Below are 26,590 nucleotides of genomic sequence, written 5' to 3' on the forward strand. Positions count from 1 at the left end.
TGACAGAGAAGGGGACAGACATCAAGGCTACAGCAGGGACGAGTATTCGGATACGCACCTTCACTTCCGTCACACCGTGGCCACAGTGGAAAGTACTGTTTTCCACCACAGGCCACTGCGACTTCCCCTGTGCTGCGCTCTTTGGCCTAGAAGATGCTATGGCCCCACTCCTGGGAAAAAGACTAGTTTATTGAAGTCTGAGAGGTCAGGGGGTCAGAGTGGAAGAGAGAGATGTGAGAATTCTCATCCTCAGGGTTCTTTGCAGGGAGGCACGTGTAGACATGGCCGTTTCTCCTCCACCATCACCTTCTGCCCTTGCAGCACATCACACTGTACCAACGGTTTCCCCCAGAAGGTCACGTTCTTCTCACCCTGACCTTCGACCATGGTAACGGTGGGCCTGGTGCGTTAGTAGGGGTGGGGATGAAGAGGATAAGCTCAGGGAAGGCAAGAATGCATTCAACAAACTCTTACTGAGTGGATACATTATACGTATATTTTTAGCTGGGAGATACTGGGCAATTTATCTCCTCTGTGCCTCAGTTTTCCTCATCTGAAAAATGGGAATAATAATAGTCTCCTCACTGGGCTGAGTGAAGATAAATGAGTTGATTCGAGTAAAGTGCTCAGAGTCATGTCTGGTACACAGTAAGTGCTCAATAAATGTTGGAAATTATTAATATGAGCTACCATCTCTTACCTTTAAAACCTTTAATTTCTTTCCCCATTGCCCACTGGAAAGAATCCAAATGCCTTGCTTTGGCATTCAAAGCCTTGTTGTTGGGCCCAAATCTCTGCCCCCAGGTCAATCTCTAGTTCTTTCTTACACTTTATTTAGACAGCCCCATGTCCAAAATGGTCTTCACCTGGGTTATTTCTTCCACTAGGCAAACCCTCCATTCACTCCCATCCCAATTCTCCCAATCAGTCCTTTCTCCATTCATTCCCTCCCTCTGTCAAGTCCTTTGTGTCTCCATTCAACACCCGTAACTCTTCTTCCAGACCCACTCTAAACCCCACACCTGGTGACCAGGTAGCAGGCCTTCCATGAGTTGGGAAGAGGCCACTTAACCTAGTAGTTTGATGCTTGTGGAAATAAGGAAAGGATAAGTGTTTTAACCCTCTTCAACACCTGGGCCACCCTGGCCATCTGGAAACATTTCAGGCAGCTGATTACCTGTGTCCAGGACTCTGCTCACAGTTTTGATGGTGGGAAAGTGTTTCCCAACCTCTTCCTGCCAGGGGAGGCCCAATCAGCTTCCTGGACCCAGACCCAACATGCCAACCATTCCTCAGATGTCTTCTGTCAGGGTGGAGTGGGCCTGGATCCCTTAGGGGAACCCATGGGATCTGGGTTCTGAGTGTTTGCAACTGTTGCCAAAAAGGCCTTAGAGCGTCTTGGGGCACAGGTGACAGAGGGAATGAGAGGGTGAATGGAGGCATGAGTGACCGAATGGGCAAATCAAAGCTTGGGTAACTAAGGAAGCAGAGCATATGGACACAGGAAGGACAGAGTGAATGGGAGAATGGCTGAGTGACTGAAACAGTGACTGAAGGGCACAGATGTTACTGATTCTCCCCTCAACATCCTCTTTCTCAGCTTCTTCTTTAGTTTCTCCCCTCTTCCTACAACTGGAAGATGGCACTCAGCCAGGCAGGCACCTTGGACCCAGTGACACAAGCCCTGTTTGGTGGTGACCAACCCTCCTGCCCTATCTGCTGACATATCGCTATCATAACCCCCTCCAAGGCACATTGCCCCCTCACTCACGAGAACTTGGGGAGCGTGGCCTGGCAGAGGCGCTGGCGGGTGCGGATGGGGTTGGGTCCACATGGGGGTATGCACAGCCCCCAGGTACTCCACTCCGACCAGGAGGAGCCTTTCCCTGCAAAGAGGGGAGAGGTTCCTGAGTCAGAATTAGAGGTCTTGGTGGGGGGCTTGTGAGAGAGAGGCTGCAGGAACATGGGATCTGCGGCAGAGAGTCAGAAAGCCCCTGCCCCTGCACGGGCTGCCCCACCCTCGCAGCATGGTCCCTGGGGGCACTCACAGGAGCAGCGCTGGATGTTGTAGCAGTGCCGGATATCCTGCTGTTTCCCAACACATCGCTGTCCGTCAAATTTGCGGCCCTTGCAGATCCTGGAGCGTGTCTGCTGGCCTGGGATCTCCTGGCAGCTGATGTTTTTAATGCTTGGGCGGATGCAGTTGCTCCACTCCCCCCAGAGCCCCCACTGTCCATTCACTGCAGAGACAGGGGCAGCTGGGCTTGCACCAAAGAAGGGAGTCAGGGGGCTCAGAGGAAGGAAGGGGGGCTGAGGAAGACAGTAGGAAGGATTGGATGTGGGAAAGGGGGATCAGACATGGAATCAAGGCACTGGGGCCAGGAATGGAGGGATTAGAGGCAGGAACAAGTCATTAACAACAGGAATTGGGCAGCAGAGATGGCCGGGGGCCTTAGGCATGGAAATTGGGCATCTTGGGGTGCTGACCAGGGCAGTGCACAGCCGTCCCGCAGACGTGCGTCCGGGTGGCATCACCGACACAGAAGGGGCCCCCATGCTGGGGCACAGGGTGATCACATGTCCGTTGTTCCTGGATCTTACCCAGGCCGCAGGTCACAGGGCAGGGGCTCACAGCACTCCATGGCCCCCAGCCCCCAGCCACTGTTGGGAGGACAGAAGTGAGGAGAAAGGCCACCTCAATCTCCCTGACTCAGCCCCTAGACCCATGAGGCAGACTGCTCCCAAACGAAAAGTTCCATGGTCACATGGTCTCAGATCTCTGTTTCTTGAAATGTCAGAGCAATCCCCATGTAAGTTAAGAGCAGGGGTCTCATTCTCCAGTACCTGGGCAAGGTGGCAGGCCAGTGCAGGCCCGCTGCTCATAGGCTGACCCTGAGCAGGGATTCCCAGGAGGCTGTGTGGAGGGCTCAGGTGCAGAGCATGTGCGGCTTCGTCTCTCCACAGCTGCATTGGGTCCACCGTGGCAGGTGCCTGAGCAGGGGCCCCAGGGGCCCCAAGCAGCCCAGGCCCCGTGTGCTGTGATGGGGTAGGGGTGGGGAGATACCAAGTGTGGTCATGCATGTTGAAGTCTTCACAACATGGAAGTTCCCTGCTGTAACCCCTGGACCCACCCTGGGTGCCCGCATCATTGCCCAGTGGTTGCTCTCACTCACTGGGGCAGACTTGTTTGGTCTCACAGGGCTCTGACTCCTGTGCCTCTCCTATGCAGTGGCCCCCACACTTGGGGGTGGGGCGATTACATGCTCGACGACGAATCTGGATCCCTCTAGAGCAGGTGACAGAGCAAGCTGCCCAGGGTCCCCAGTCGGACCAGCCACCCATCTCTGTGGAAGAGAAAAGAAGGAACAAGATGGAGGTGGTGGTATCACTCAGTGGTCCAGGCTTCCTCATGTACCCCACATCAGCTTATCCTATCCCCCCAGTTTCTGCCATACCTGGCCTACCATCATTGCTCATCTGGACTATTGCAGTAGCCTTCACACTGGTCCCTTTGCTTTGCTACTCAGCACATACAGTTTGTCTTCCTGACAGCAAAAGGGATCTGTCACAACCCAAATCAGATCACGTTTTTCTGCCATCACTACATCACTCAGAATAAAAGCTGACATCCTCACCATGACCTCCAGGGGTCAGTCGCCCTATGACCTCACCTCTCATCACTCTACTGCAACCATGCTGACCTCCTCCTTGACACCTCACAAACATCGAGCACAGTCCCACCCTCAGGGCTTTTGCCTTGATTGTTCCCAGTGCCAGGTAACTGACAGTGCTCGCCCGCCTTGCTGATCCTCCTCACCAGGACAGCATGGCTGGTCCTCACAGGCCTGTAGCTGCCACTGGAGGGTTCCAGGCTCCACCTTCTCGGGGGAGCATTGCTCACCCCAGCCTGTGCAGTGCCGGTGCCGCAACTGGGAGCCCTCAGTGCAGGTCACTGAGCAGGGGGTCCATGCGGACCACGGTGACCACTGTGGGAGCCTGTAGGGAGAAGCACACGTCCCACCCTGGCACACTCTGGCAAGGATGGTATACGGGACCAGAGTGTGTGTAGGCATAGGCAGGAATGCGGGATAAATGTATGCAGAATGGAATGATGGGAGTACCTACCTCTTAGTGATGTTGGGGGATTGAACAGGAAGAGGTGAACACTCAGTAAACACTTATCATTTACCTTCATGATCAGGAATCTGGAGTTACCCTTTGAAGTCTCCCAAGGACAGTGCCAGGCACGCAGTAAACAAGGATAAGGACTAGGGGCCCAGAACTGCTGTCAAAAGCCCACCAGGCCACAACTATGCATGGCAGCAGGCAAACAGGAAGTGTTTAATAAATAGGAGCCATCATCCCAATAAGCTCAAAAACCCCACCCCCACCATGGCATAATGCTAAACAGATGAGACCTGTTGACAACTAGGGGCCTGCCTTCAAAAATCCCCAAGCTACACATCCCTGTAGCTGTGTGTATCTGGTGTATACACAGTGTATCTGGTGGTGTATATGGGATATATAGTAAGCAGTTAGAAAATATGTCTGACATACAGAAAGGGCTCAATATATGTCAGCGGGCATTATGATTAAGAGACTAGAGCTACTCAAAAATCCTCTCAAAAATCCTCTACTACTCCCAATATCTGCAATGAATCAGGATGCTGGAAGTATTCAATGAATGTGAAGTGTCATTTTAATTTGGAGCCTGGAGTTGCCCTCAGAATTGCCCAAACACTTCCCTTCCTGCAATGTCTCTATACAGTATGAACATGCCATATGAGCTGTCATCACCATTTATGAGGGCTTGAGCTACCCTCAGAAATAGCCGAGCAGCAACCCACCCACAATGCTTCTGGTATGCAAGAAGTGCGCAATATGTGTAAGCCATCTTGGTTCTCAACCAGGGGTGACTTTCACCTGTCTGGAGACATTTGAGTTGCTGCAGATTGCTACTGATAACTACTGGGAGGCCAGTGATGTGATAACACATTCTGCCCTGCACAGGTCAGCCCCTCACAAACAAATAATTTTCTGGCCCCTAAGTGTCAACAGAGCCAAGGCTGAGAGACCTGGAGCTACAGTTGTGATCAGGGCCTTGGAGCCATGCTGGAGAATCTCAGAGAAAGCAAGAGCCCAAGTTCTGTGTTGCCCCGCATACAGTCCTTTTTGCCTCCCACAAACCCCAGGCTCCCCCTGACCTGCACGCCATACAGAGATTGCTGCCAGGCTTCTGGAAGGCATAGCCAGCATTGAGACAGCATTCTTCCACTCTGACCCCTCCCCCAAGGAGGTCCTTGCACTTGCCCGTAGATTCCTCATACTGGGCGAAGCAGAATACAGGGTCTGAGCCTGTAACAGGGTGGGGGAGCATGGTCAGGGTTGTGAGGAGCCCAGGCACCCCTGGGGGCCAGCTGGGCCCCCACCCACTCACCTGTGGCTGGCAAGGTGAGCAGCAGCAGTGGCAGCAGCGGCAGCGGCAGCAGGGCCTGCGCTTGGGCGGGCATGTTGAGCACTGTACCCCTGCAGCCCCACCAGGGAGGAGGCCTGGCTTTATGTGCGCTGACCTGCTCCCAGAGTTAGTGGAAAAGAGGAACCAGGGGCAGGAGGAACTAGGAGGGCGAAGGGCAGTGTGGGAGAGGAGGAGTGGGGGGAGGGGAGGGTATTGTGCTGGTCTCTTCAGCTCCAAACTCTCCTGGCCACCTCTGTCCCTGAGCTTCCTCCTCTCCTCTCCCCTCCCTACTTCCTGCATCACTCTTGTGAGGTTCTGTTGTGTTTGTCACCGTATCCCCAGCACCCCAGGCCCCGCCCAGCAGCCCATGGGCACTCAATCAATGCACCTTGGACAAGTTCTTACTGAGGGGGAAATGGAGCCTGGCAGTTGGAAGCAAGATAGAACTTCTTCACTGTGTGACCTTGAGCAAGTCACTTGAACCTCTCTGAGCCTGTTTCCCCACCTATAAAAAGCATGCCCTCTACCACGATGACAGGGCCAACCTCACGGGGGTGCTGAACATTAGTTCATGGGGTGGAGCAGGCATCGAGGTAATTGCTTCATCCTCCATCCTGCCTTCACCACCACCCTCCTCTTTCCTGAAAGTGAGATTCTTCGTGGTCAGCAATGTGGAGGGGAGGTCAGCACAAAGGAAGTGAGAAGGGGAAGTGGCAAGAGTGCGGGGAGAATTCAGGACTGAACTGGTGCTATCCACTGCCCCACGGGCAGCTGGGGGTACCTTCAGGTCCCAAGGAGGGGGTGGTTGGCTTGGCCATGTTCCATCGACTATCTTGGATAGGTAGTAACTGCCCCCCTCCCCACTCCATACACAGCCTACATCATAAGGCATTTTGAGCAGATCTGGAGTTAAGGTATTTAAAAGTCCTTAGCCTAGTGCCTGGCATACAGCAGGTGCTGTTTGTTAAAAACATTGATTAAACATTTATTGAGCAACTACCGGGTGCCAAGTGCTGTTCTGGACATTGGATGGAGCAGACAAGAAGAAGCCCCAAATGCTAGCCCTCAAAGGACTTTTGTTCTAAGACAGGAAGACAAGGTCACCTCCCTCACAAAAGGGTATCTGTCACTCTCTAGCCCAGAGGCTCTCAAATCTAAGTACGCATCAGAATCATCTGGAAGGTTCGTTAAATCCAGATTGCCAGGCTGCCCCAGTTTCTGATCCTATAGGTTTGAAGTGGGGCTCAAGAAGGTGAATTTCTAATAAGCCCCAGCTGACACTGATGTTGCTGTTCGAGGACCACACTTTAAGAGCCATCATTCTAGTTCCTGACCCTTTTCTCTGTGGGTCTCATGTAGGAAAACTGTTCGTTGTAGTCCTTATTTTACTGTTAATAATTAATTCCAATTCAGCCTAAGCTCCACAGAGCCTTTTTTTTTTTAAATAAGCCTAATGAGTGAAACTCCAGAGCCTGCTTTAAAAACAGAAATCTTTTTAATTAACAAAAAGGAGTGTAAGAAAGTTAGGAAGGCAATGTCTCATTTCCTCTACATCCATTTAGGAGCACTATTCTGCAAATTAAAACAAGGTTGAATGATTTGATTCGGTCAGGTGTGTTAAAACAGAGCTTTCTCAAGAATACTGGTCTTACTTTACGGGTGATAAGGCATGTTGACAATTCATATCCGTTACAGATGTACTGTTTTCTGATAACATAAGCCTGTCTTTGAACAAAGCGGTCTTGTTAAGTTTCCAGGACTTCAGTGCTGTTATCCTATGAAAACAAACTCCTCAAGAAACCTGTAATTCTGGTTGGTTGCTTTATCTAATCATCTTTTGCCCTGGTAATGATGTTATAATCGATACTTCATTTATTCCTAAACTCTGTACCTACTTACTGGTTCCCCTGGGAAGAGGACTGTCGCTACTTTCATCTTCTCCCACACATTTAGGCAATAAAATGACTGCAGATTTCTTATTTAAACAAAGACTGAGAGTCTTATCTCATGTAATCATTGCAACACCACCACGATGCATTTGTTGCTTGTCCGTTGTCCCCACTACAATGCCAGCTCCACAAAGGTGGGATTTGTGTCTGGTTTGTTAACTGCTGTATCTGCAGGGCCTGGATGGGCACCAGCAAACAGTAGGTGCTCAATCAACATCTGCCGAATGAGTAAGTAAATGCAACAAACAGTGCTTTCAAGATTCTGAAAAGTGCTTAGAGGAATAATCTGGATTGGAGGTAAAAATGTGATCATCATGGCGGGGAGAAGCAGTGTTTCAAGTGCTGGAACTGGACCAGACAATCTGGAGAGGGCTTGGCTTGTGAGAAGAGAGAAGGGAAGCCCAGGCAAAGCCCTGGGAAACTCCAGCATTTCACCTTGTGGAGAACTGGGAGAAGCCAACCCAAGGGCCCGAGGAGGAAGCAGACAGACAGAAGAGAACTTTCCCCTAAGCTTGGCACAATCCATCCACCAGCTCTCACCCACTAATTCAGTTTCAGTCATTCTCTCTCGAGATCTCTTTTCTTTTTTACATATTTATACACACACTTCAGAATTTACAGCTTCTACCACAGCCACATACAAACAAGATCACATACATACTTGAACACACAGCCTCTCTCAGCCACTCTTTCAGGGAGTCATTTGCTGTCATTGACATCAGCCTGACTGTGGTCTCCTTTCAAGAACAGTTTCCCACACAGTCACGTCATCTAGCCTGTCTCCTTCAGCCAAGGCCACAATGACTCTCACCGGTCAGTTTTGCACATACACACAGTCATGTGTTTTGATGTTTCAACTGCTCATTCGGGCCATCATTTTCTCATATACACAAATGTTTGGTGATTTATAGCCACTGCTAGTCCCTCCGGAAGGTCCCTGCACACACATGATCACTCTCTCTCCCACCTCTCCATACTCATGCCCATTTCACACACCTAGAGTGCCTGACTAGGCTGAATTTCACTCATGCACAATCAGTGTCTCAGACACTGTCTTAGTCACCTAGTCTCACATTTCTTTGCAAGCAGCTTCCAACATGCCCAGTCTTTGTTCTACAGTCTTTGAAGTCTCTTTTCGAGTTTTTCACAGACCCTCAGCCTGTCAGACATTCTGTCACAGGTACAGTGTCACAGTCACTTGCCCTCATTCACCCTCTGACATCCTGTAGTCACTAATTCACAACTGTTACTAGGCTCTCTGCAAGTCTCACACACACAGTCTCTCACAGCTCATCTTAGTTGTTTACACCATCCAGCCAGAGTATCTTGTACACTCAAACACAAGTAGAGCCTCCCAGATTTCTTGCACAAACTGACCGCATAGTCTCTCAGTGTCTCATTTGCTTAGCTTCATTTTCTGTTTTTCACCAGCATGTTTTCTCTGGTTTACTGTCTCTCATGAAATGTTTCACTCTCACACACTGCTCAGTCATCAGTTTTCTCTCACGTGGCGCTTACTTCCTTCTTTTTACTCCTCGCCTTTCACTCACAGTGAAGTGGTCTCTAGCACACTTCCACTCACTCTGTCTCACCATCATCTTCTCTTATACTTCCATAGTCCCTGAACCTGTTGGCTAGATTGGAGTACTAACTGCATCCATCTGCCACTAGGCTCAGGAACACGCACACACACACACACACACACACACACACACACACGAACACACACACACACAAATTACAGCCTCTCACGCTCTCCCAGCTGCAGCCACTTTTTCTGTTTCTCATGCAGTCTTTGCTAGTTTAATCTCGCAGAAAGTTTTCATACATACAATCACGCATTCTGGTATCTTAAATCTCAGGCACCCATCTGGCCTCACAGCTATTTTCTCTCATACAATCAACCTCTCACACATACGCTCTCATTATTTCAGTTGATCCAACAGCCTTGCATGAACGGTTTCACACACAACCCATATCCTACACACTGAGTCACCTGCTTACTTATAATGAAGTTTCTCACGTATGCACTGTCCCTGACAATCTCCACTGCACTTTCATGCCTATACAGGCTCTCACATGTTGTTTTGGTTACTCTCTCTTGCTCACCGTCAGCTTGTCCAACAGTGACTGATGTGCAATCCCCACTTCCTTCTCATAAACACTGTTTCACACCAAGCACCAGTTTCTGGCATAGTATCTTAATCACTCATTCAGTTTTTGTGTTTTTTTGCCACCCAGCCACAATTTCTCACATAGACACAACGTCAAGTTTGTGGTTACAACTTCCACTCTCTCAATACATGGCTTCACAAATGTACACGTGCAAGCACAGCTTGCCAGAGTTTTCTCTTTTTCTCACACCTGGTTACCCAATCTGCAGTCTTTACTCTTTCTGACACACACCATTATGCTCTCTCCCCCATGATCAATCTCACACCCTTATGGCCTTTCACACAGAGTCGTGCCTTTGCACACAGTTATTCCCAACAGCTTCAGGGAAAAAAATGCTACCAGCCTCCAGCATCACCTTTAAAAATATATATTTACAGGAACAATTCCCCATTCTCTGGGACTCTTAGAAAAAAAATTCATTTGGGAGGAAGTAAAACAAACAGTGGAGACAGGTGTAGCACCGTCCCCCAAATCACCAAGACCCAGGTCATAGGCCTGGGCTGGGACGGTGCTGATGGGAGGTGAACCCAGGAGTCCTCTGAACCCACCCTCCTCCAGCCTGGAATTCAGATTGAGCAGGCTTTATGTCCCTTGTTCCTCCCTCCCAACTCCAGGGACACATAAAGGGTCCTTTGTACCCGCCCGCAGGAAAATTGGGGGGCTGGGAGGGAGTTGAAAATACACATTTGGTATCAAAAATAAACACTTGGGGGTGGCAGGGAGATCCCCCAAATCCCTTCCTTCCCACCCACCCCATCTCAGATATAGGAAGAGATACCTCCCTCTCCCTTATTGAAAAGCCCTGTTTAAAAATAGATTATACTATCAAAATGGAAGGGGGTGGGGGACAGGGAGACCTGGAGTACTGGCTGGAGGGGCCCCCCAGACGGGGACCACGCCCCAAAAATCCCTCCATTGGGAGGTAACAGGCAGGACCCCAGGAGTTTGGCAGACACAGGAATGGCTTCTCAGGGGGAGAAGAACAAAAGGGACATTCCTCCCTGGCCGAAAAGGTGGTTGAGAAAGGACAACCTGTCTGAGAGAAAGGCTGGGGAGGTGGAAATTCCCATCTCCAAGGGTGTGAGTCTTCCTTGGCCAAGACTCCCAAACCATTAAATGGCACAAATTCTTCCTGGACCCTTGGGGAGGGCCAGGAATAATAAACTACAACAAGCTAGCTCTTCTACCCATACCCCAAAGTGAAGACAGGGCTCCCTCAGCTCCCCAAGGGCAGGCTGAGAAATAAATAAAGAAAGGCCTGTCTCAAGCCAGACCCCGATTGTCTCATCTTGGGGAAAAAATGTGGAACACGGGGGAGATGCCCTTGCCACCCCCTCCAAAAGAGTTGGGCCAGGCTCCTCCCAGTGGCCTTCAAAAAATAAATAAATAAACCATCCCCACCACTGCAGTAGGAGACGTATAAGAGCGGCCACTGGGGGACTGATCAAGAAGAGAGAAGTTGTATGTTTTTTTGTGGAAGGGTTATTGAGAGATCCTTCTTCCTAAGAATCCCTACCCAACCACGACTGGAGCACGAGTCTGTCAGCTTAACTATGTTTCTCCTTGAGACAGCTGGCTGGAGAGAAGTTCAGGGCATGGAAGGAGTAACCCCAGAAAGGGGTGGTGGTGGTTGTGGTGGTGGTGGTGATAGTCATGGCTTCTGGGGCCCTGGGGAGAGCACCACGGGGGTTGAGAGGCCATCCACGCTGATGGAAGGGATGTGCACCTGGGCGCTGCCACTGGACGGAAACTGAGGACAGAAATAGGGAGAGGTCATGGATGGGGACCGTGCTAGGGTCACTCACCCTTTCTGAGGTGGGGGAGCTGATCCTACCTGGAAGGAGAGCTTGGCCGGGCTACGGGGTGCAATGGGACTCAGGGTGCTCCAGAAGTGAATGCTGGGGGGCAGCGAGCTGGGAGTCAGCAGCACCGGGGTCTGTGGGGAAGGGGTGGTCAGAGCACAAGTGAGCAAGAGGGCAGCTGTGGGAAAACCAAAGGAACTTGATTCTGGCCCCACCTGATTTCCCACTCATACTTCCAAGATCACTCCCCAAAAGTGCACAGGCCTAGACCATAACTACTGAGGCCATGTCTGTGACAGCTCTCTGACTTCACACAGACAACTGTTTCTAACTTTGGAGGGCCCACCCCAGCCTCACTAGGCAAGACCACCTCCAAGAGCCCACCCACATGCTGTTTTCAAACCTCACAATCCCAGTAGCTCAGGATCAACTTCCAACTCTTATCCCCGGCCTGCATACCTCACAGGAAACCCGCTGAGAAAATCCCAAACCCCAAAGCCCCACTCAGGTTCCTCAAGCCATGCCTCAACCCAGAAACAGTTCCTGCAGAAAGCCTTTCGGTCCCTGCCCACAAAACTCCCCAGAACTGCCCTTCTTTGGGCACCTGATCCTTTGCATTGCAGACTCCTCCGTCCAGTAGCAATCAAGCCTGTCCCTCCACGCAGGCAATCCCACTCAAAGGCTCCACCCTCCCACTCTTTCAGAGGTAATCGCGTCGGTAAGTCTAACTCCTCCCTCCCCCACCTTGCCCCAATCCCATTTGTTCCAGGTGCCGGCCCCGCCCCTTTGAAAGTTCTCACCAATGTGTGCGTAGGTAGCAGGGAAGGCGTCAGAGCTGGACCTGGCGCCTGTAGACCTGAACCAGCTCCCGATCCCGGAGTCCGTTCGGGTCCTGGTCCACCCAGCAGGCTCGGGCTGAGTGGAAGCTCCAGGTCCCGGGGCTTCCGGCCCTTCTGAGGCTGGGCGATCTCCGTGCTGGGTGTTGTGGAAGCCGTGAAGCTGCCCACCTGCGCCGCAGTTTCCATTACGACAGCAGACAGCCGGGCTGGCACGCCCTCTGCTGGAGGAACTTCTGGGTCGACTTTGGGTTCAAAGGGCTCGGCCTTGACGGCTTCCAGCACAAACCCCGCCTCCCCACTGGCTGAAGCTTCTAACTCTTCCTTGGGCTCTTCCACTTTGACTTCTGGAGGCAGTGGCCGGCCCAACCCAGGCTCCATATTTGGCTCTTCGGATTTAAGGTTTGGGGCCTCGGGTGGGGTCAGGATGACCTGGGAGAGGAACGAGTGCAGAGGGGATGCCTAAGGATTGCTGGGGTAGTGAAGCCAGTTATTTCCCTTGGAAAGTGGAACCTGAGAGTAGGGGCTGGTCCTTTAACAAGATGTGGTACTTTGACAAGAAAATGGGGCTTCTTCTGCTCCTCCTATCTGGGATGCCTTCAGGGGTGGGACTCCAGGAGATATTGCCCCCATTTATAAAAGCAATGGTTCTCAAAAATTTGCTTTATGGACCAGCAGCATACACCTCATCTGGAAATTTGTTAAAAATGTAGACTCTTGGGCCCATCCCCAGACTCACATAAAGAAAAACTCTGGGGGTGTCCCTCAGCACCTCTGGCTTAAAAAGCCCTCCAAGTGCTTTCTGATGAGTGCTAAAAGTGTGAGAGCCAGTGCATTAAGCAAATACATTCAAGGGCACCTACTACATATTGGGTGTACTGCTAATTGTAGTGCACTCAATTTCCTTCTTCTTTCCCAGGGTTTGAATAGTTTTCCTCCCCATCTCTTTCTCCAAGGGGACTTCTGTGTCCCTCCTTCCACTATATCATCTTTAACAGGACATTATGTCCCTCCTCTTCCCAGTCCCTCTCTTCATTTGGGAACTGTATATCCCTCCCCTTGCTGAAATTCCATATTCCAGTCCTTACCTGCAGAGGCAGGCCAGCCTCCTCAGCCTCCAGGCAGGCCTCCAAGGGGTTTGGACTGGTGCTCCTGCTCCCCGAGGGAGGCACTGCTACTCCTGCAGGGCCGGTGTTGGGGAGCACTGTGGAAGGTCGAGGGTGAGAGGGCGGTTGTGGCTGCAGGGACTGGATGGTGAAGGTGGAATAGAGGCCTGAGCGCATGTAATCATTTCGGCTGCTGCGTGCCAAGCCACCTGGGCCTGCCATTCCTGCACCCTTGAGTGTGCCTGGCTTCCCAGAGGCAGTGTCCCCGGGGATGGCGTGTACAGCTGTGGCGCCTGCATTTGCCAGAGTGGAGGTGACAGACACCTCAGGCTGAGGCGGGCAGTCCTCAGTGGAGCACCCTGCGACCTCAGGGTAGGACACAAACTTGTAGACAAACTTCTGGCCGCTCACTTTGCGGATGATATTCTGGTAAGGGGGAAGAGACAGGATAGAGTGTCTTAGAAGAAAGGGCCAGAAAGAGTGGATGGTGAGGAGTGTCTCCTGGTGTTTTTTTCCCTGCATGCCTCTCCTGTCTACATATACACTGTCCCTGCTCAGTGTCTGTGTCCCCATAGGGTCCTCTTCCCAGCTTCTTTCACATCTCACTCATCTCTTAATCTGAGGCCTCCTCCCTTCTCCCCTACTTTCTACTACTCTTCCCCAACCCGATTTCCCTGTCTTCTCCCCCAGCTTCTTCCCCTTCTCTCTCCCCCCACTGCATAATCCTTCCTTTAGTCTACTGCCCTTCTCCCTTCCACATCTCAGTCCCATCCATCCCCCTCCAAGTCTCCCTCTGTCGTACGCTCACCTCCTTCTGTTCGATTCCCCCACCCCACCTTAGATACACATGGCCACACCCACTGGCTCCTCTCCACACTGGGGCCCAATAGGGAAGTAGATCTAGGAACAGGCTTTCCTCTTGGCTACTGGAACCAGGGGTGTCTGTGGGCTAATAGGGCCAGGCCTTGGGGGTGGCTGTCAGGACACAGTTTTGGAGTCTAGCTAATGCAGTAAGACAGGGAAATGAAGTCACTGATATAAATGTTGGAAGAGACTGAATGTGGGAGAATATGGTGATGAATTGTTAATATGAATTATTAGAGGATGATTTAAAGCTCTTGACACAGCCGTGAAACAGGGCAAAGTCATCAGGGTGGACAGGATGAGGAGCCTTATTCTTAATACCACTGGGGAGGTTTAAGCTGAGACAATTGGAAAATGAAGTAACTGTTAGCAACTAACAAGAATTTAAAATACTGGTATAAATACTGTGGGAATCTTAAGGCTGGCTTGGGTGGGTCACATAGCATGTTTGGGGTATTTCAGGATAGCCCTGGAGGATCTCAGGGATGTTCTGGTGATTTCAGCACATAGAATGAGGCAGACTCATTATGAATAGTGTTCTGGAGGTTTGAGCTAAAGGATTAAAATATTAAAATGAAATAAATGCTGTAAGTGAGTAAGGGTGGGCAGCAGCACAGGTCTAGGGCTGTTCTGAGGGACAAGAGGCATCTGGGGGGCATTAGGGCACCCTGAGGACATCTTCATGTTGGCCACAAATGTCACAGGGTGGGTTTGTGTTTCTCAGAAAAGGAATGAAAAGGGAGACTCATTAATATTGTTTGAGAAGTTTCAGTGTGGGGTGAGAGCAAAGGGAATTGGATGAAGGCAGTCAAAAGGCACAAACTTCCAGTTATAAGAAAAGTAAATACTAGGGATGTAATGCACAACATGATAAATATGATTCACACTGCTGTATGTTATATATGAAAGTTAAGAGTGTAAAGATTTTTTTTCCTTTTTATTTTGTATCTGTATGAGTTGGTGAATGTTCATTAAACTTATTGTGATAATTATTTCTTGATGTATACAAGTCAAATCTTTATGCTGTACACCTTAAACTTATACAGTAATGTGTGTCAATCATACTGCAATAAAATTGGAAGAAGAAAAACACTGTTTTGGAAGTTTCAGGTAAAAAAATAAGAAAATGAAATAACTGGTATAAATGTGAGGGGGGATACCTAGCACTGGTTTGGCAGTCTGAGAGGAAAAGGAAAATTTACAATTTTAGCTACAGGAATAAGATGATAAAATAAAATAATTGATATAAATATTGGAGAGGACTAGTGTTGCTCTGGGAATACAAGAGGATGGGGTGTGGCACGGGCATTATACATGTTGTTTTGGAGGTCTTAGCTAACGAAATAGGATAGGAAAAGAATTGATAAAAATGTTGAGGGTCTTGGAGGATGAGATAAGCAAAGGTTAGGATAATGCTATCACGGAGGTTTTGATTCTAAGAATAAGGCTATTCTAAAATTCTTATTCTTGGATAAGAGCAGACCATGAAATACCTGGGGGAGCCCAGGACTGTTCCAGGATGAGGAAGACTCATTATTAATAGTGTTTTCAAAAGTTTTGGTCAGAGGAATAAGGAATAAGGCAAGAAAATGAAATGTTGTGTGGGGTGTGGTTGGGAGAGCAGGATTCTGGGGATCTCAGAAAGAGTGGAGTGAGCAGGGGTCAGTATTAATGTTGCTTTGAAGGTTTTAGCCAAAGTTAAAATACAAGAAAATAAAATAACTGGAATAAATGCTTGGGGGCCCCAACATTGGTCTGAGAGTACCAGAGGATGGGGTAAAAAATGGTAAATTTTAATACTGTTTTCAAAATTAGAGCTAGATCAAATTAAGACAAGAAAATGAAATAACTGGTATAAATGTTTGCTGGTGTGGGGGCGGGGGGAGTGGGTTCCCAGCCCTGGTCTCAGACATCTTACCTTGTCGTAATAGTACCGCAAGGCCCGGCTGAGCTTATCATAATTCATGTTGGTCTTATTCTTGCGCAGCCCCCATAGCCGGGCCACCTCCTCAGCGTCCACCAGCTTGAACTCACCACCATCCCGTGAGGTCCAGGAGATGATGTGGCCATTGCCTTGCTCTCTCAGCAGCTGCAGCAGAAACTGCCACAGCGTCACAGAAGGGTCCATCGCTGGGGAAGTGCTCACGCCATCCCAGGGGTACCTGGAGGGCAGACAGCTCAGAGCTAAGTGGCTGTGAATACATAAAGGGGAAGAGGTCAGTAGGAGAAAGATTCCTTTCTTTCCACCTTGGTTCCACCTCTGACCCCAGCGACCACCATCATTCCCTGAGTACCCTCAGCCTGGCTTTGGATGATGGAGGGGTGGGATGAGAATTTTGGAAATGATAGGATAGTGTGAATGCATTCTGCCTGTGGGACAAATGTGAACCTCTGGGGGCCAAAGGGCAGACTGTGCTAGGCAGAATAATGCCCCCCACCCAAAGATGTCCACGTTCCAATTTCTGGAAACTGTGAATATGTTACATGGCAAAAGGAACTTTGCAGATGGATTTAAGGTTATGGACCTTAAGCCAGAGAGATGTTTGGGTGAGCTCAATCTAATCACATGAAGCTTCCAGAAAGGAAAGCAGCCCTGATAACACCTGGATTTTAGCCTGGTGAGACCTGTGCTGAACTTCTGACCTCCAGAACTCTTAAGAGAATAATTTGTGTTGTTTTAAGCAGTTAAACACAAGCTGGAATCAAGATTGCTGAGAGAAATACCGATAACCTCAGATATGCAGATGACACCACCCTTATGGCAGAAAGTGAAGAACTAAAGAGCCTCTTGATGAAAGTGAAAGAGGAGAGTGAAAAAGCTGTCTTAAAACTCAACACTCAGAAAACTAAGATCATGGCATCTGGTCCCATCACTTCATGGCAAATAGATGGGGAAACAGTGGAAACAGTGACCGACTTTATTTTGGGGGGCTCCAAAATCACTGCAGATGGTAACTGCAGCCATGAAATTAAAAGATGCTTGCTCCTTGGAAGAAAAGTTATGACCAACCTAGACGGCATATTAAAACGCAGAGACATTACTTTGCCAACAAAGGTCCATCTAGTCAAAGCTATGGTTTTTCCAGTAGTCATATGTGGATGAGAGTTGGACTATAAAGAAAGCTGAGCGCCAAAGAATTGATGCTTTTGAACTGTGGTGTTGGAGAAGACTCTTCAGAGTCCCCTGGACAGCAAGGAGATCCAACCAGTCCATCCTAAAGGAGATCAGTCCTGAATATTCATTGGAAGGACTGATGCTGAAGCTGAAACTCCAATCCTTTGGCCACCTGATGGGAAGAACTGACTCATTTGAAAAGACCCTGATGCTGGGAAAGATTGAAGATGGGAGGAGAAGGGGATGACAGAGGATGAGATGGTTGGATGGCATCACCGACCCAATCAATGGACATGAGTTTGAGTAAACTCCGGGAGTTGGTGATGGACAGGGTGGCCTGGTGTGCTGCAGTCCATGGGGTTGCAAAGAGTCGTACACAACTGAGTGACTGAACTGAACTGAAAGCAGTTAAAAGTTTGTAATAATTTGTTACAGCATGAATAGAAAACCAGAACAATGCCCCTCACCTGAACATTTTCATTTGTACCTTCTACATCAAATACCAAGTTTCCCAGGAGGTTCCTTCTGTCAGCGTCTCATAAAGGCTGTTTACTCCATGCTGGGTTCCCTTCCTCTGCTTTCAAGTCTTCTCCATCGTTCAAGTCTCATCCCAAGGAGCCTTGACTTTATGAAAATTTCTGACACTGAAATGTCTGCTCTCTTCTGTCTGTCTACCCCATGCTCCTCTGACCTGTTCCTTTCCTTCTGGTTCTCCTTCTTGACAACAGCAATAATGAACATTTACTGAGTGCTAAATACGTGGTTTTTCCAGTGGTCATGTATGGATGGGAGAGTTGGACAGTGAAGAAAGTTGAGCACCGAAGAATTGATGCTTTTGAACTGAGGTGTTGGAGAAGACTCTTGAGAGTCCCTTGGACTGCAAGGAGATCCAACCAGTCCATTCTGAAGGAGATAAGCCCTGGGATTTCTTTGGAGAGAATGATGCTGAAGCTGAAACTCCAGTACTTTGGCCACCTCATGCGAAGGGTTGACTCACTGGAAAAGACTCTGATGCTGGGAGGGATTGGGGGCAGGAGGAGAAGGGGACGACAGAGGATGAGATGGCTGGATGGCATCACTGACTCGATGGACGTGAGTTGAGTGAACTCCGGGAGTTGGTGATGGACAGGGAGGCCTGGCGTGCTGCGATTCATGGGGTCGCAAAGAGTCGGACATGACTGAGCGACTGAACTGAACTGAAATATGTGCCAGGCATTGTACCAATTAGAGGCAATATGGCCTATTGGACGATCACCCAGGCTCCAGAGCCAGACTGCCAGGGCTGGAATCCTCATTCTGCTACTTATTAGCAGTGTGACCCTGGGTGTGTTCTTTAACCTCTTTGTGCCTCATTTTTTCCATCTCTAAAATAGATGGTAGTACCACCTAGCTCACAGGGTTATTGTACAGTAAATATACTATGCCTGGGGTATGATAAGCTCTTACAAAATATCCATTTCTAATTTGTTCCTTACTCCTTATCTGCTACTCTAAAACCTGATTTGAAACAAAGTAAGGCCTTTTGTGGTCTTTATGGATCTTCACTTGGTGTGATTGTTCATACATCTTGCTACAGAAATCTGAATGTAGTTGATTACAGAGCCCACTAAGAGTATTATGTAACATCTTGTATGTGTACCTTGTTACTTTTCTAAAATCTGAAAAATTCAAAATTGTGAAACACATCTGGCCCCAAGGGTTTTAGATAAGGGCATGTAGACCTGGATTGCTATTTTTACAGCTATTGACTCACTTCTCTCTCATCACAACGTTGGGAAATAGGTACTCTTATTATCTCTAATTTATAAAGGAGGAAGCTGAGGCACAAAATGTCTAAATGACATTTTATGTACCACACAGCTCTAAGTGGCAGAGTCAAGATTTGGACCCAGGCAGCCAAGTTCCTGTTGTCTGAGCTTTTCAACCATTAGACTAAACTGCCCCTCATACTGACTATTCCCTCAGCATGTAATGCACAGAACAGGACCTTCCCTGGCCTTCTTGCCCCCAACCTATAACTGCTCCTTTTGCTCAGTGTGAGTTGGAAATAAACATGAGCTTCCTATTTCTTAAGGAAAGAGTTTTCATCAATCACCCAGCTGGGACTGCTGGGTTAAGAAAGAACTTCTTTCTATAATTTATAGCTTGAGTCTTTAATCTGTAATGAAATACAGTCTGATCCTCTTATGTCTGAGCTGTTTGGAAGTTCATTTGGCAGACACAATTTTAGGCAATTATGTAAGTCATAAGGCCACAAAGTATCCAGATTACAGTCCCGTCATCAGAAACCTTGCTGGGTTTATTTGGAAGGCCTGTTTGTTTCAGAGGCAGAGAGTCCACTGTGACTCCTGGTGGTGACAACAGGCAATTTTATCAGTTCCCCTTTCAGCAGCCACAGAATCTATCACTTAAGGTGAAACCTGACAGTTGGCTTCAAGCCTCAGCAGCACACGGGGTTTTTGTTTATTATCACATCTCCCACATAACCCCTAATAAGAGTTCTAGTCATATGCCTCTCTCAGATGCATTTACTTCTCTTTATTTCATTCATTTAGCAAGCATTTATGGAGGGCCTGCTGTGGGCCAGGTGCTGGGGAGACAGCAGTGGATACAACAAAAATCCCTGCTCTGGCATAACTCAAGTTTTAGTGGGGAAGACAGACAAGAAGCAAGATAAACAAGAATTCTTCAGATGGTGATAAGAGCTCTGGGGAAAAAAAACAAAGAAGCAGGGGAGAAGTTATTTTCTGAAAACGTAGTCACTGTGGAGGTGATATTTGGGCAAAGACCTAAGAGAGGTGAAGGTGTCAGTTTTGTGACAACCTGGAAAGCAGTCATCCAGGCAGAGGAAATAGCTAGGGTGAAAGACCCTGAGGCTGGAGAGCCTGGCAGGTCAGAGGAAGGGAAAGGAATCTGGCACGGTCAGAGAGAAAACAGTGAGGGGAAAGTATCAACAGTAGGAGCTGAGAACAGAGGGGCAATGGAGGCCAGGCTGTGTGAGGCTCTTTTAGGCCAGGAAGGGCTTTGACTTGACTGAAGGAGATAGGAGCCATGAGATGGCTGTGAGCAGAGGAGTGACAGGCTGTGACTTGGATTTTAACAGAATCCCTCAGGTTGTTGTGAGGAGAACCAGCTGTAGGGGCTGAAGAGGCTACTGCAATAGTCCACGTAAGAGACGGTGGTATTAACAGTGGAACTGGTGAGAAGCGGCTGAGTTCTGGATAAAACCTAAAGACAGAACGAATGGAATTTGTTGACAGATAGCATTGGGGGTGGGGTGGGGTGAGAGATGACTCTAGGTTTGTGGCTTGATCACCTGAGATAGGAGCCCTGCGGGAGAGCAGGTTTTGAAGGGAGAACATGGGGTCAGATTTGGAGATGGTCAGTCTCAGAGGCCTGTGAGACACCTACATATATGCCAGGAATAATATTACCAATTTAAAAAACAGGAACCAGCCACACAGCCCTTACCATTTTAGTCATTTAACTCATTCAATCCTCAAACCAACACCATGGGTGGGCACTCTTATTACCCTCCCATGTTCCAGATGAGGAAATGGAGGCACAGAGAAGCAATATAACTTGCCTAAGGTCACACAGAGACAGCAATCAAACTGTGGCAGTTTGGCTCGAGGCAGTGATCCTAGCCACTTTGTTCCACCAGCTCTCCATAGAGCAAAACTGAAGGGTAAGATCCTTGAAGGGGACAGGGATGCTATTTTACACAGGGTGTTCAGGGAGGGCTTCCCTGAGGAAGTGACGTATGAGTAGAAATCTGAAGGAGGGGAGGTAGCAAGCTATGCTGACATCTGTGGGAAGGGTCTTTCAAGCACAGGGAACAGGATGTACAAAGGCTCTGAGGTGGACTGAAGCTTGGCATGTTACATCGTGGGCACCCTGAGTTCATCCAGTTCCCATCTCTAAGGATATGCATGGGCTGTTCTCCCTGCCAGGAGTGTCCTTCCCTCTTCTCAACATACGATGAACCCTTTATTACACACATCATCAAGTTCTAAGATCTCCCAGGCAGAACTAATTCTTCCTTTGTGTGATGAATAACTTGTCTACTCCAGCAGATCTTTCTTCTCTCTGGCTTGCCAGCCTCATACTCCTCTGTCCTGTTCTAGCTCTGTGACCATGAGCAAGTTACTCAACCTCTCTGGGTCTGTTCCCGTATCTATAAAATGGGGGATATGCCACTCTCAAAGTTAAGTATCTTCAAGATACACCTACCTGAAAGGTTTCTGGGAGGATTAAATGTCAGTATATGCCAATATCCACTGGATCATCGAAAAAGCAAGAGAGTTCCAGAAAAACATCTATTTCTGCTTTATTGACTATGCCAAAGCCTTTGACTGTGTGGATCACAATAAACTATGGAAAATTCTGAAAGAGACAGGAATACCAGGCCACCTGACCTGCCCCTTGAAAAACCTGTATGCAGGTCAGGAAGCAATAGTTAGAACTGGACATGAACAACAGACTGGTTCCAAATAAGGAAAGGAGTACATCAAGGCTGTATACTGTTACCCTGCTTATTTAACTTATATGCAGAGTACATCATGAGAAATGCTGGGCTGGATGAAGCACAAGCTGGAATCAAGATTGCCAGGAGAAATATCAATAACCTCAGATATGCAGATGACACCACCCTTATGGCAGAGAGTGAAGAAGAACTAAAGAGCTTCTTGATGAAAGTGAAAGAGGAGAGTGAAAAAGTTGGCTTAAAGCTCAACATTCAGAAAACTAAGATCATGGCATCTGGTCCCATCACTTCATGGCAAATAGATGGGGAAACAGTGGAAACAGTGGCTGACTTTATTTTTTGGGGTTCCAAAATTACTGCAGATGGTGATTGCAGCCATGAAATTAAAAGACGATTACTCCTTGGAAGGAAAGTTATGACCAACCTAGACAACATATTAAAAAGCAGAGACATTATTTTGTCAACAAAGGTCCATTCTAGTCAAGGCTATGGTTTTTCCAGTAGTCATGTATAGATGTGAGAGTTGGACTATAAAGAAAGCTGAGTGCTGAAGAACTGATGCTTTTGAACTGTGGTGTTGGAGAAGACTCTTGAGAGTCCCTTGGACTGCAAGGAGATCCAACCAGTCCCTCCTAAAGGAGATCAGTCCTGGGTGTTCATTGGAAGGACTGATGTTGAAGCTGAAACTCCAATAGTCTAGCCACCTGATGGGAAGAGCTGACTCATTTGAAAAGACCCTGATGCTGGGAAAGATTGAGGGCGGGAGGAGAAGGGGACAACAGAGGATGAGATGGTTGGATGGCATCACTGACTCAATGGACATGAGTTTGGGTAAACTCTTCGAGTTGGTGATGGACAGGGAGGCCTGGCATGCTGTGGTACATGGAATCACTAAGAGTCAGATACAACTGAGCAACTGAACTGAACTGATATGTAAAGGACTTTTGCTCCAGCCACGGTGGCCTCCTTCATGGCCCTTGAACATGCCAGGCACAATCCCTCCTCAGGGCCTTTGCACTGGCTGTTCCTTCCGCCTGGTACACTCTTCCCTTACACATCATGGGTCCCTTCCTGAACTTCTTCAAGCCTTAATTCAAGCATCACCTTCTAAATGAGGCTTGCCCTGTGCCTAAGATTCCAACCACCCTGATACTCTATTCCTACCTTCCCTTCTTCACTTTTCCTCCTTAGCACTTGTCTAACATACTAATTAGATTGACTTATTTATATAGTCTGCACTCTTAGCAAATGTCTGCTCCACAAAGGCAGGGATTTCTGCCTGTTTTGTTCCCTTTCATGTCCCCACCACCTAGAAGAATGCCTGGTGCTCAGTAAGTTTTTGTTGAATAAACAGTCCTGACTAGCCTCTTAACTAACTCTCTTATGGCCTCTTCATCTCCATCTGTCCCCAACTCTGATTTGTCTGAAATTGTTATTTTCTCCATTCATTTGTGCAATAAATTATCAAGTACTAGGTAAGAATTTTAGGTGTTGGAGACCTAGCAGTGAATAAGCAGACAGAACGAGTTCCTCATGGGACTCCTATTTTAATGGGGAAAGACAATAAATATGATAAATTGGTAAACAGAGTGCCTGACAGTGATAAAGGGCAAAAACAGAAATAAAGCAGAAAAGGGGCCTGAGTCCTGCTAGGTGTGCAGGTTCAGATGGTCAGGGACAGGTGACATTTGAACAGAGTCCTGAAAGGAACCATGCAGAGATGGGGGTAGACTGTTCCAGGCAGAAAAAATAGCCAAGGCAAAGACCCCAAGGCTGGATTGCGCCTGGTATTTCTGAGGATGAGTGAGGTCACTGTGGCTGGAACAGAGTTAGGGGTGGGTAGGAGGTAAGGTCAGAGAAGTTATTTGTTTTATTAATTCACAAGGCAACCCACTCCAATATTCTTGCCTGGAAAATTCCATGGACAGCAGAGCCTTGCAGGCTACAGTCCATGGGGTCGCAAGAGAATAGGACATGACAGAGCAACTGCACACGCACATTCTTTATTTACCCTGGAGGGGATTCTAGTTCTGATTCCCCCACTTTACCAATGAGGAAACACGAGAGAAAGTGGTTAAATCACAAAGGTCACATAGCTGCTGGGATCAGGTGTGGATATGTCCTGAGACAAGGTGTGGAATGGAGACAGCTGAGGGAACAGCAAAAACCAAAGCGTGGAGATAGGAACTAATTTGGTTTTTAAGGAATGGGGCCTCAAGTGGGGTGAGATGAAGTGAGAGAGGAAAGCGTCAAGAATTATCCTATGTTCTGAGGAGCAATCTAATCTGATACCTACTGGATCACCTTTGAGTAAGGTATCCCTATGCTGAACTTCCCTCAGTACCTATCTTAAAGGTTGGATTAAATGAGCTCATAACATAAAGCATTTTGCCTGGTACAAGTAGGTGCTCAATAAATGTTAGCATCTATTGGCAATATCACTATCATTAATGTATTCATTTACTGGAGGTAAATGAGGTAGGATGTCTCAGTGGTTAAAAGTGTGTATGAGAAAAAAAAAAAAGTGTGTATGAGAAAGTGTTTTAGGGTAAAAAAAGACCTAAGTTCAACAAGCACACAGGCTGATCCACGATTAAGAAGGAGGGAGGGTGACAGGGAAGGCCATGGACTGATCCACCACCATGAAAGGAGGGGGAAAATAAAAGCACATATGTTGACCCTCCTGGAGGGATTACAAGGCACTGGACTCATAGGAGGTTATAACAGAAGGGAAGGGTGTGAACCCAAGCACAAGGGTGGCAGGAAGGCCAATGGACAGATCCACAGTAAAGGTGTGTATGTGTGTAAAGGCTCACCTTATTTACTAGGAGCAAGGAGATCAGAAAGCACATTGACTCCTGCACAATAGTGGAGAGCCATCCCACAGACTGATTAAAAGGAGAGGGGGACAAGGCCATGGACTGGGCTACTGAAAATGGGGAGATAAAACGCACTAAACTGATCCACTCTTAAGGAAGGGAGAAGCCCAAGGACCGGAGTGACAGTCTACAAAAAAGGGAGAATAGGGCAACGGGCTAATAAGCAGGGGCACGTGAAAAACAAGCATGTAGACGGATCCACTGTAAAGTGGTGTGTGTGTGATAAATCCATGAACTGATGCACTGGAGGCAGGAATACAAGTTCACAGATTAACTCGCTGTTTGGGGGCGAGGGGGTGGTGGTGGTACAACGCTACGGATTGACTAACTACAGGAACAGTAAGGGTGGAAAAACAAGGCCACAGCAGGGGCCCCTGAAAGTTGAGGACAGGAGAAATACAAACACTCAGATGCACCTACGGTCAAAGAGTCGGACACTGCCGGAAACTGGTTCCCTATAAGCGTGGGGTGGGGGGCAAGACCACAGACCAGTCTACTGTAAGGTGGGGTGGGGAGAAACACAAGCACGAAGACTGATCCATTATAGAACAGAAAGGGGGGTTAGGCCACGGTCAGATCCACAAGGGGCGATGGGAGGGGACAATGCCACAGGCAAGTCCACCAGCCGTAGTGGCGGCGGTGGGGAGCCGAACACCAGCAGGGCTTGGGCCAAGCCACATCTCCCCCCCTCCCCCCGCGGGGGCGGGAAGGATACTTGGGGTCATGGACCAGGCCCTCCAACCTCCAGGCCCCGGACTCACCTGCGCGTAGAGCAGCGGCGGTGTTGGCAGCTCCGGGGGGCGGGGGCTCCATGCGTTGCCCCACCGCCCCCCAGGCCCGGGCTCCGAGGCGGAGGCGGCGGCGGCGGCGGAGGTGGCGGCGGCACCTAGAAGCCGCCCCTGCGTTTCTTCACCGCTCACGTGGGCCCGTGAAGGAGGAGCCGAGCGTTCTGCCGCTCGCTAATTGGCCAAAGTACCATGGATCGACCGCGCGGCTTCCAGGGCTGGGGAGGCGGGCACTGCTCCACAGACCTATGCTGTGATTGGCCCGAGGGGAACTGATGGAACGCTGATGGCCGCCTGGGTTCCGAAGAGGAGAGCTCGGCCCTGCGGTGCTTCACGCTGATTGGCTCAAGACAGACTGATAGGCCGGGGGCGATTGACAAGGTTTTGGGGGCGCCTGCCTCGCATGGATTGGCCTATATGGGATTGACGGAAGACAGCCAGCCTCCGAGGATACGGGTGATTAGGTCCTGCTTTCTGCTGATTGGCTACCGAGCGACTCCCTAGACGGCTGCCAAAACCCCAACGGGGCGGTGCCGAACTCCACGCAGCTCAGCGGAAGCAAGACTTGTATAGAAGTATACAGGCATACCAGCCCGCAGGGAGGAGATCTGGGTACTGCGTAGGCGGGCAGGGTAACTGTGTAGTGATTGGCTGGAAAAGACGAATTTAGAACGGAGCAGCTGCCAGACATACAAAAGTGTGTGCTGAGTGGCGGAAACTAAGTATCTACGGGGGCGGGGTCGAGCTGCAACCAGTTACAAACAGGCGGAACCTGGCTTTGCATGGATTGGCGGAAGCTGGACTCAACCTAGAATAGAGACCAGACCAGGGAGGGCGGGATCAGCCCTATTGCTGGAAGCTGGAACTACTTAGCCGCTGGGACAAGGCCAAGGTTGAGCCTAGATGGGCGTGAGTGTAATTTAAGGTACCTGAGGAACGACTGGGGTGTGGGAGAAAGGTAAACCTTCCGGCCAGGAGTGAAAGGCTGAATTGCTTTGGGCAACAAACCTCCACCATGAATCGGCCCATTCTCTGGTAATTCAGAGTAGTGTACATGAAAAGAAATGGGTCAGGTGGGGGCCCAGGTTGCCAAGGCAACGGTAGAGAGGGCACAGAAGTCAAATGGCAGGACTTCAGT

The 26,590-nt window shown here is 49.0% G+C and overlaps 2 protein-coding genes across 4 annotated transcripts; both read right to left on the bottom strand.

The window, feature by feature from the left end:
• Window positions 1-168: 168 nt before the first annotated feature.
• Window positions 169-5,584, bottom strand: CFP (complement factor properdin). Of its 2 annotated transcripts, XM_055565638.1 has the most exons (9): window positions 5,438-5,584; window positions 5,205-5,355; window positions 3,818-3,996; window positions 3,174-3,344; window positions 2,845-3,036; window positions 2,488-2,661; window positions 2,049-2,240; window positions 1,772-1,886; window positions 169-400 (listed from the first exon to the last, which is right to left on the bottom strand). In XM_055565638.1, the coding sequence occupies exons 1-9, from the start codon at window positions 5,508-5,510 to the stop codon at window positions 250-252; spliced, it is 1,398 nt and encodes a 465-aa protein (XP_055421613.1). In that variant the 5' UTR covers window positions 5,511-5,584; the 3' UTR covers window positions 169-249. The 2 variants fall into 2 exon arrangements, with proteins under 2 accessions (XP_055421613.1, XP_055421614.1); XM_055565639.1 differs by lacking the exon at window positions 2,488-2,661.
• Window positions 5,585-6,931: 1,347 nt separating this feature from the next.
• Window positions 6,932-26,564, bottom strand: ELK1 (ETS transcription factor ELK1). Of its 2 annotated transcripts, none has more exons than XM_055565642.1 (6): window positions 25,429-26,564; window positions 16,106-16,349; window positions 13,306-13,749; window positions 12,182-12,649; window positions 11,414-11,515; window positions 6,932-11,329 (listed from the first exon to the last, which is right to left on the bottom strand). In XM_055565642.1, the coding sequence occupies exons 2-6, from the start codon at window positions 16,313-16,315 to the stop codon at window positions 11,231-11,233; spliced, it is 1,323 nt and encodes a 440-aa protein (XP_055421617.1). In that variant the 5' UTR covers window positions 16,316-16,349; window positions 25,429-26,564; the 3' UTR covers window positions 6,932-11,230. The 2 variants fall into 2 exon arrangements, with proteins under 2 accessions (XP_055421617.1, XP_055421616.1); XM_055565641.1 differs by having other exon boundaries at window positions 16,106-16,379.
• Window positions 26,565-26,590: the final 26 nt, after the last annotated feature.

This window comes from Bubalus kerabau, chromosome X, assembly GCF_029407905.1.
Source record: "Bubalus kerabau isolate K-KA32 ecotype Philippines breed swamp buffalo chromosome X, PCC_UOA_SB_1v2, whole genome shotgun sequence".
In the NCBI taxonomy this organism is placed as follows: Eukaryota; Metazoa; Chordata; class Mammalia; order Artiodactyla; family Bovidae; genus Bubalus; species Bubalus kerabau.

What these genes read in the sequence shown, in the direction of transcription:
- CFP (XM_055565638.1), bottom strand. Translation starts at nt 5,510, where the DNA reads ATGCCCGCCCAAGCGCAGGCCCTGCTGCCGCTGCCGCTGCTGCCACTG. An exon ending in GGACCAGCCATGCTGTCCTG is followed by an intron (nt 3,345 to 3,817) that starts GTGAGGAGGATC and finishes TCTCTTCCACAG; the next exon opens with AGATGGGTGGCTGGTCCGAC. An exon ending in CAACATCCAGCGCTGCTCCT is followed by an intron (nt 1,887 to 2,048) that starts GTGAGTGCCCCC and finishes CCCTCTTTGCAG; the next exon opens with GGAAAGGCTCCTCCTGGTCG.
- ELK1 (XM_055565642.1), bottom strand. Translation starts at nt 16,315, where the DNA reads ATGGACCCTTCTGTGACGCTGTGGCAGTTTCTGCTGCAGCTGCTGAGA. An exon ending in TGCGGTACTATTACGACAAG is followed by an intron (nt 13,750 to 16,105) that starts GTAAGATGTCTG and finishes CCCCCTTACCAG; the next exon opens with AATATCATCCGCAAAGTGAG. An exon ending in CGGCCAAGCTCTCCTTCCAG is followed by an intron (nt 11,330 to 11,413) that starts GTAGGATCAGCT and finishes TTCTGTCCTCAG; the next exon opens with TTTCCGTCCAGTGGCAGCGC.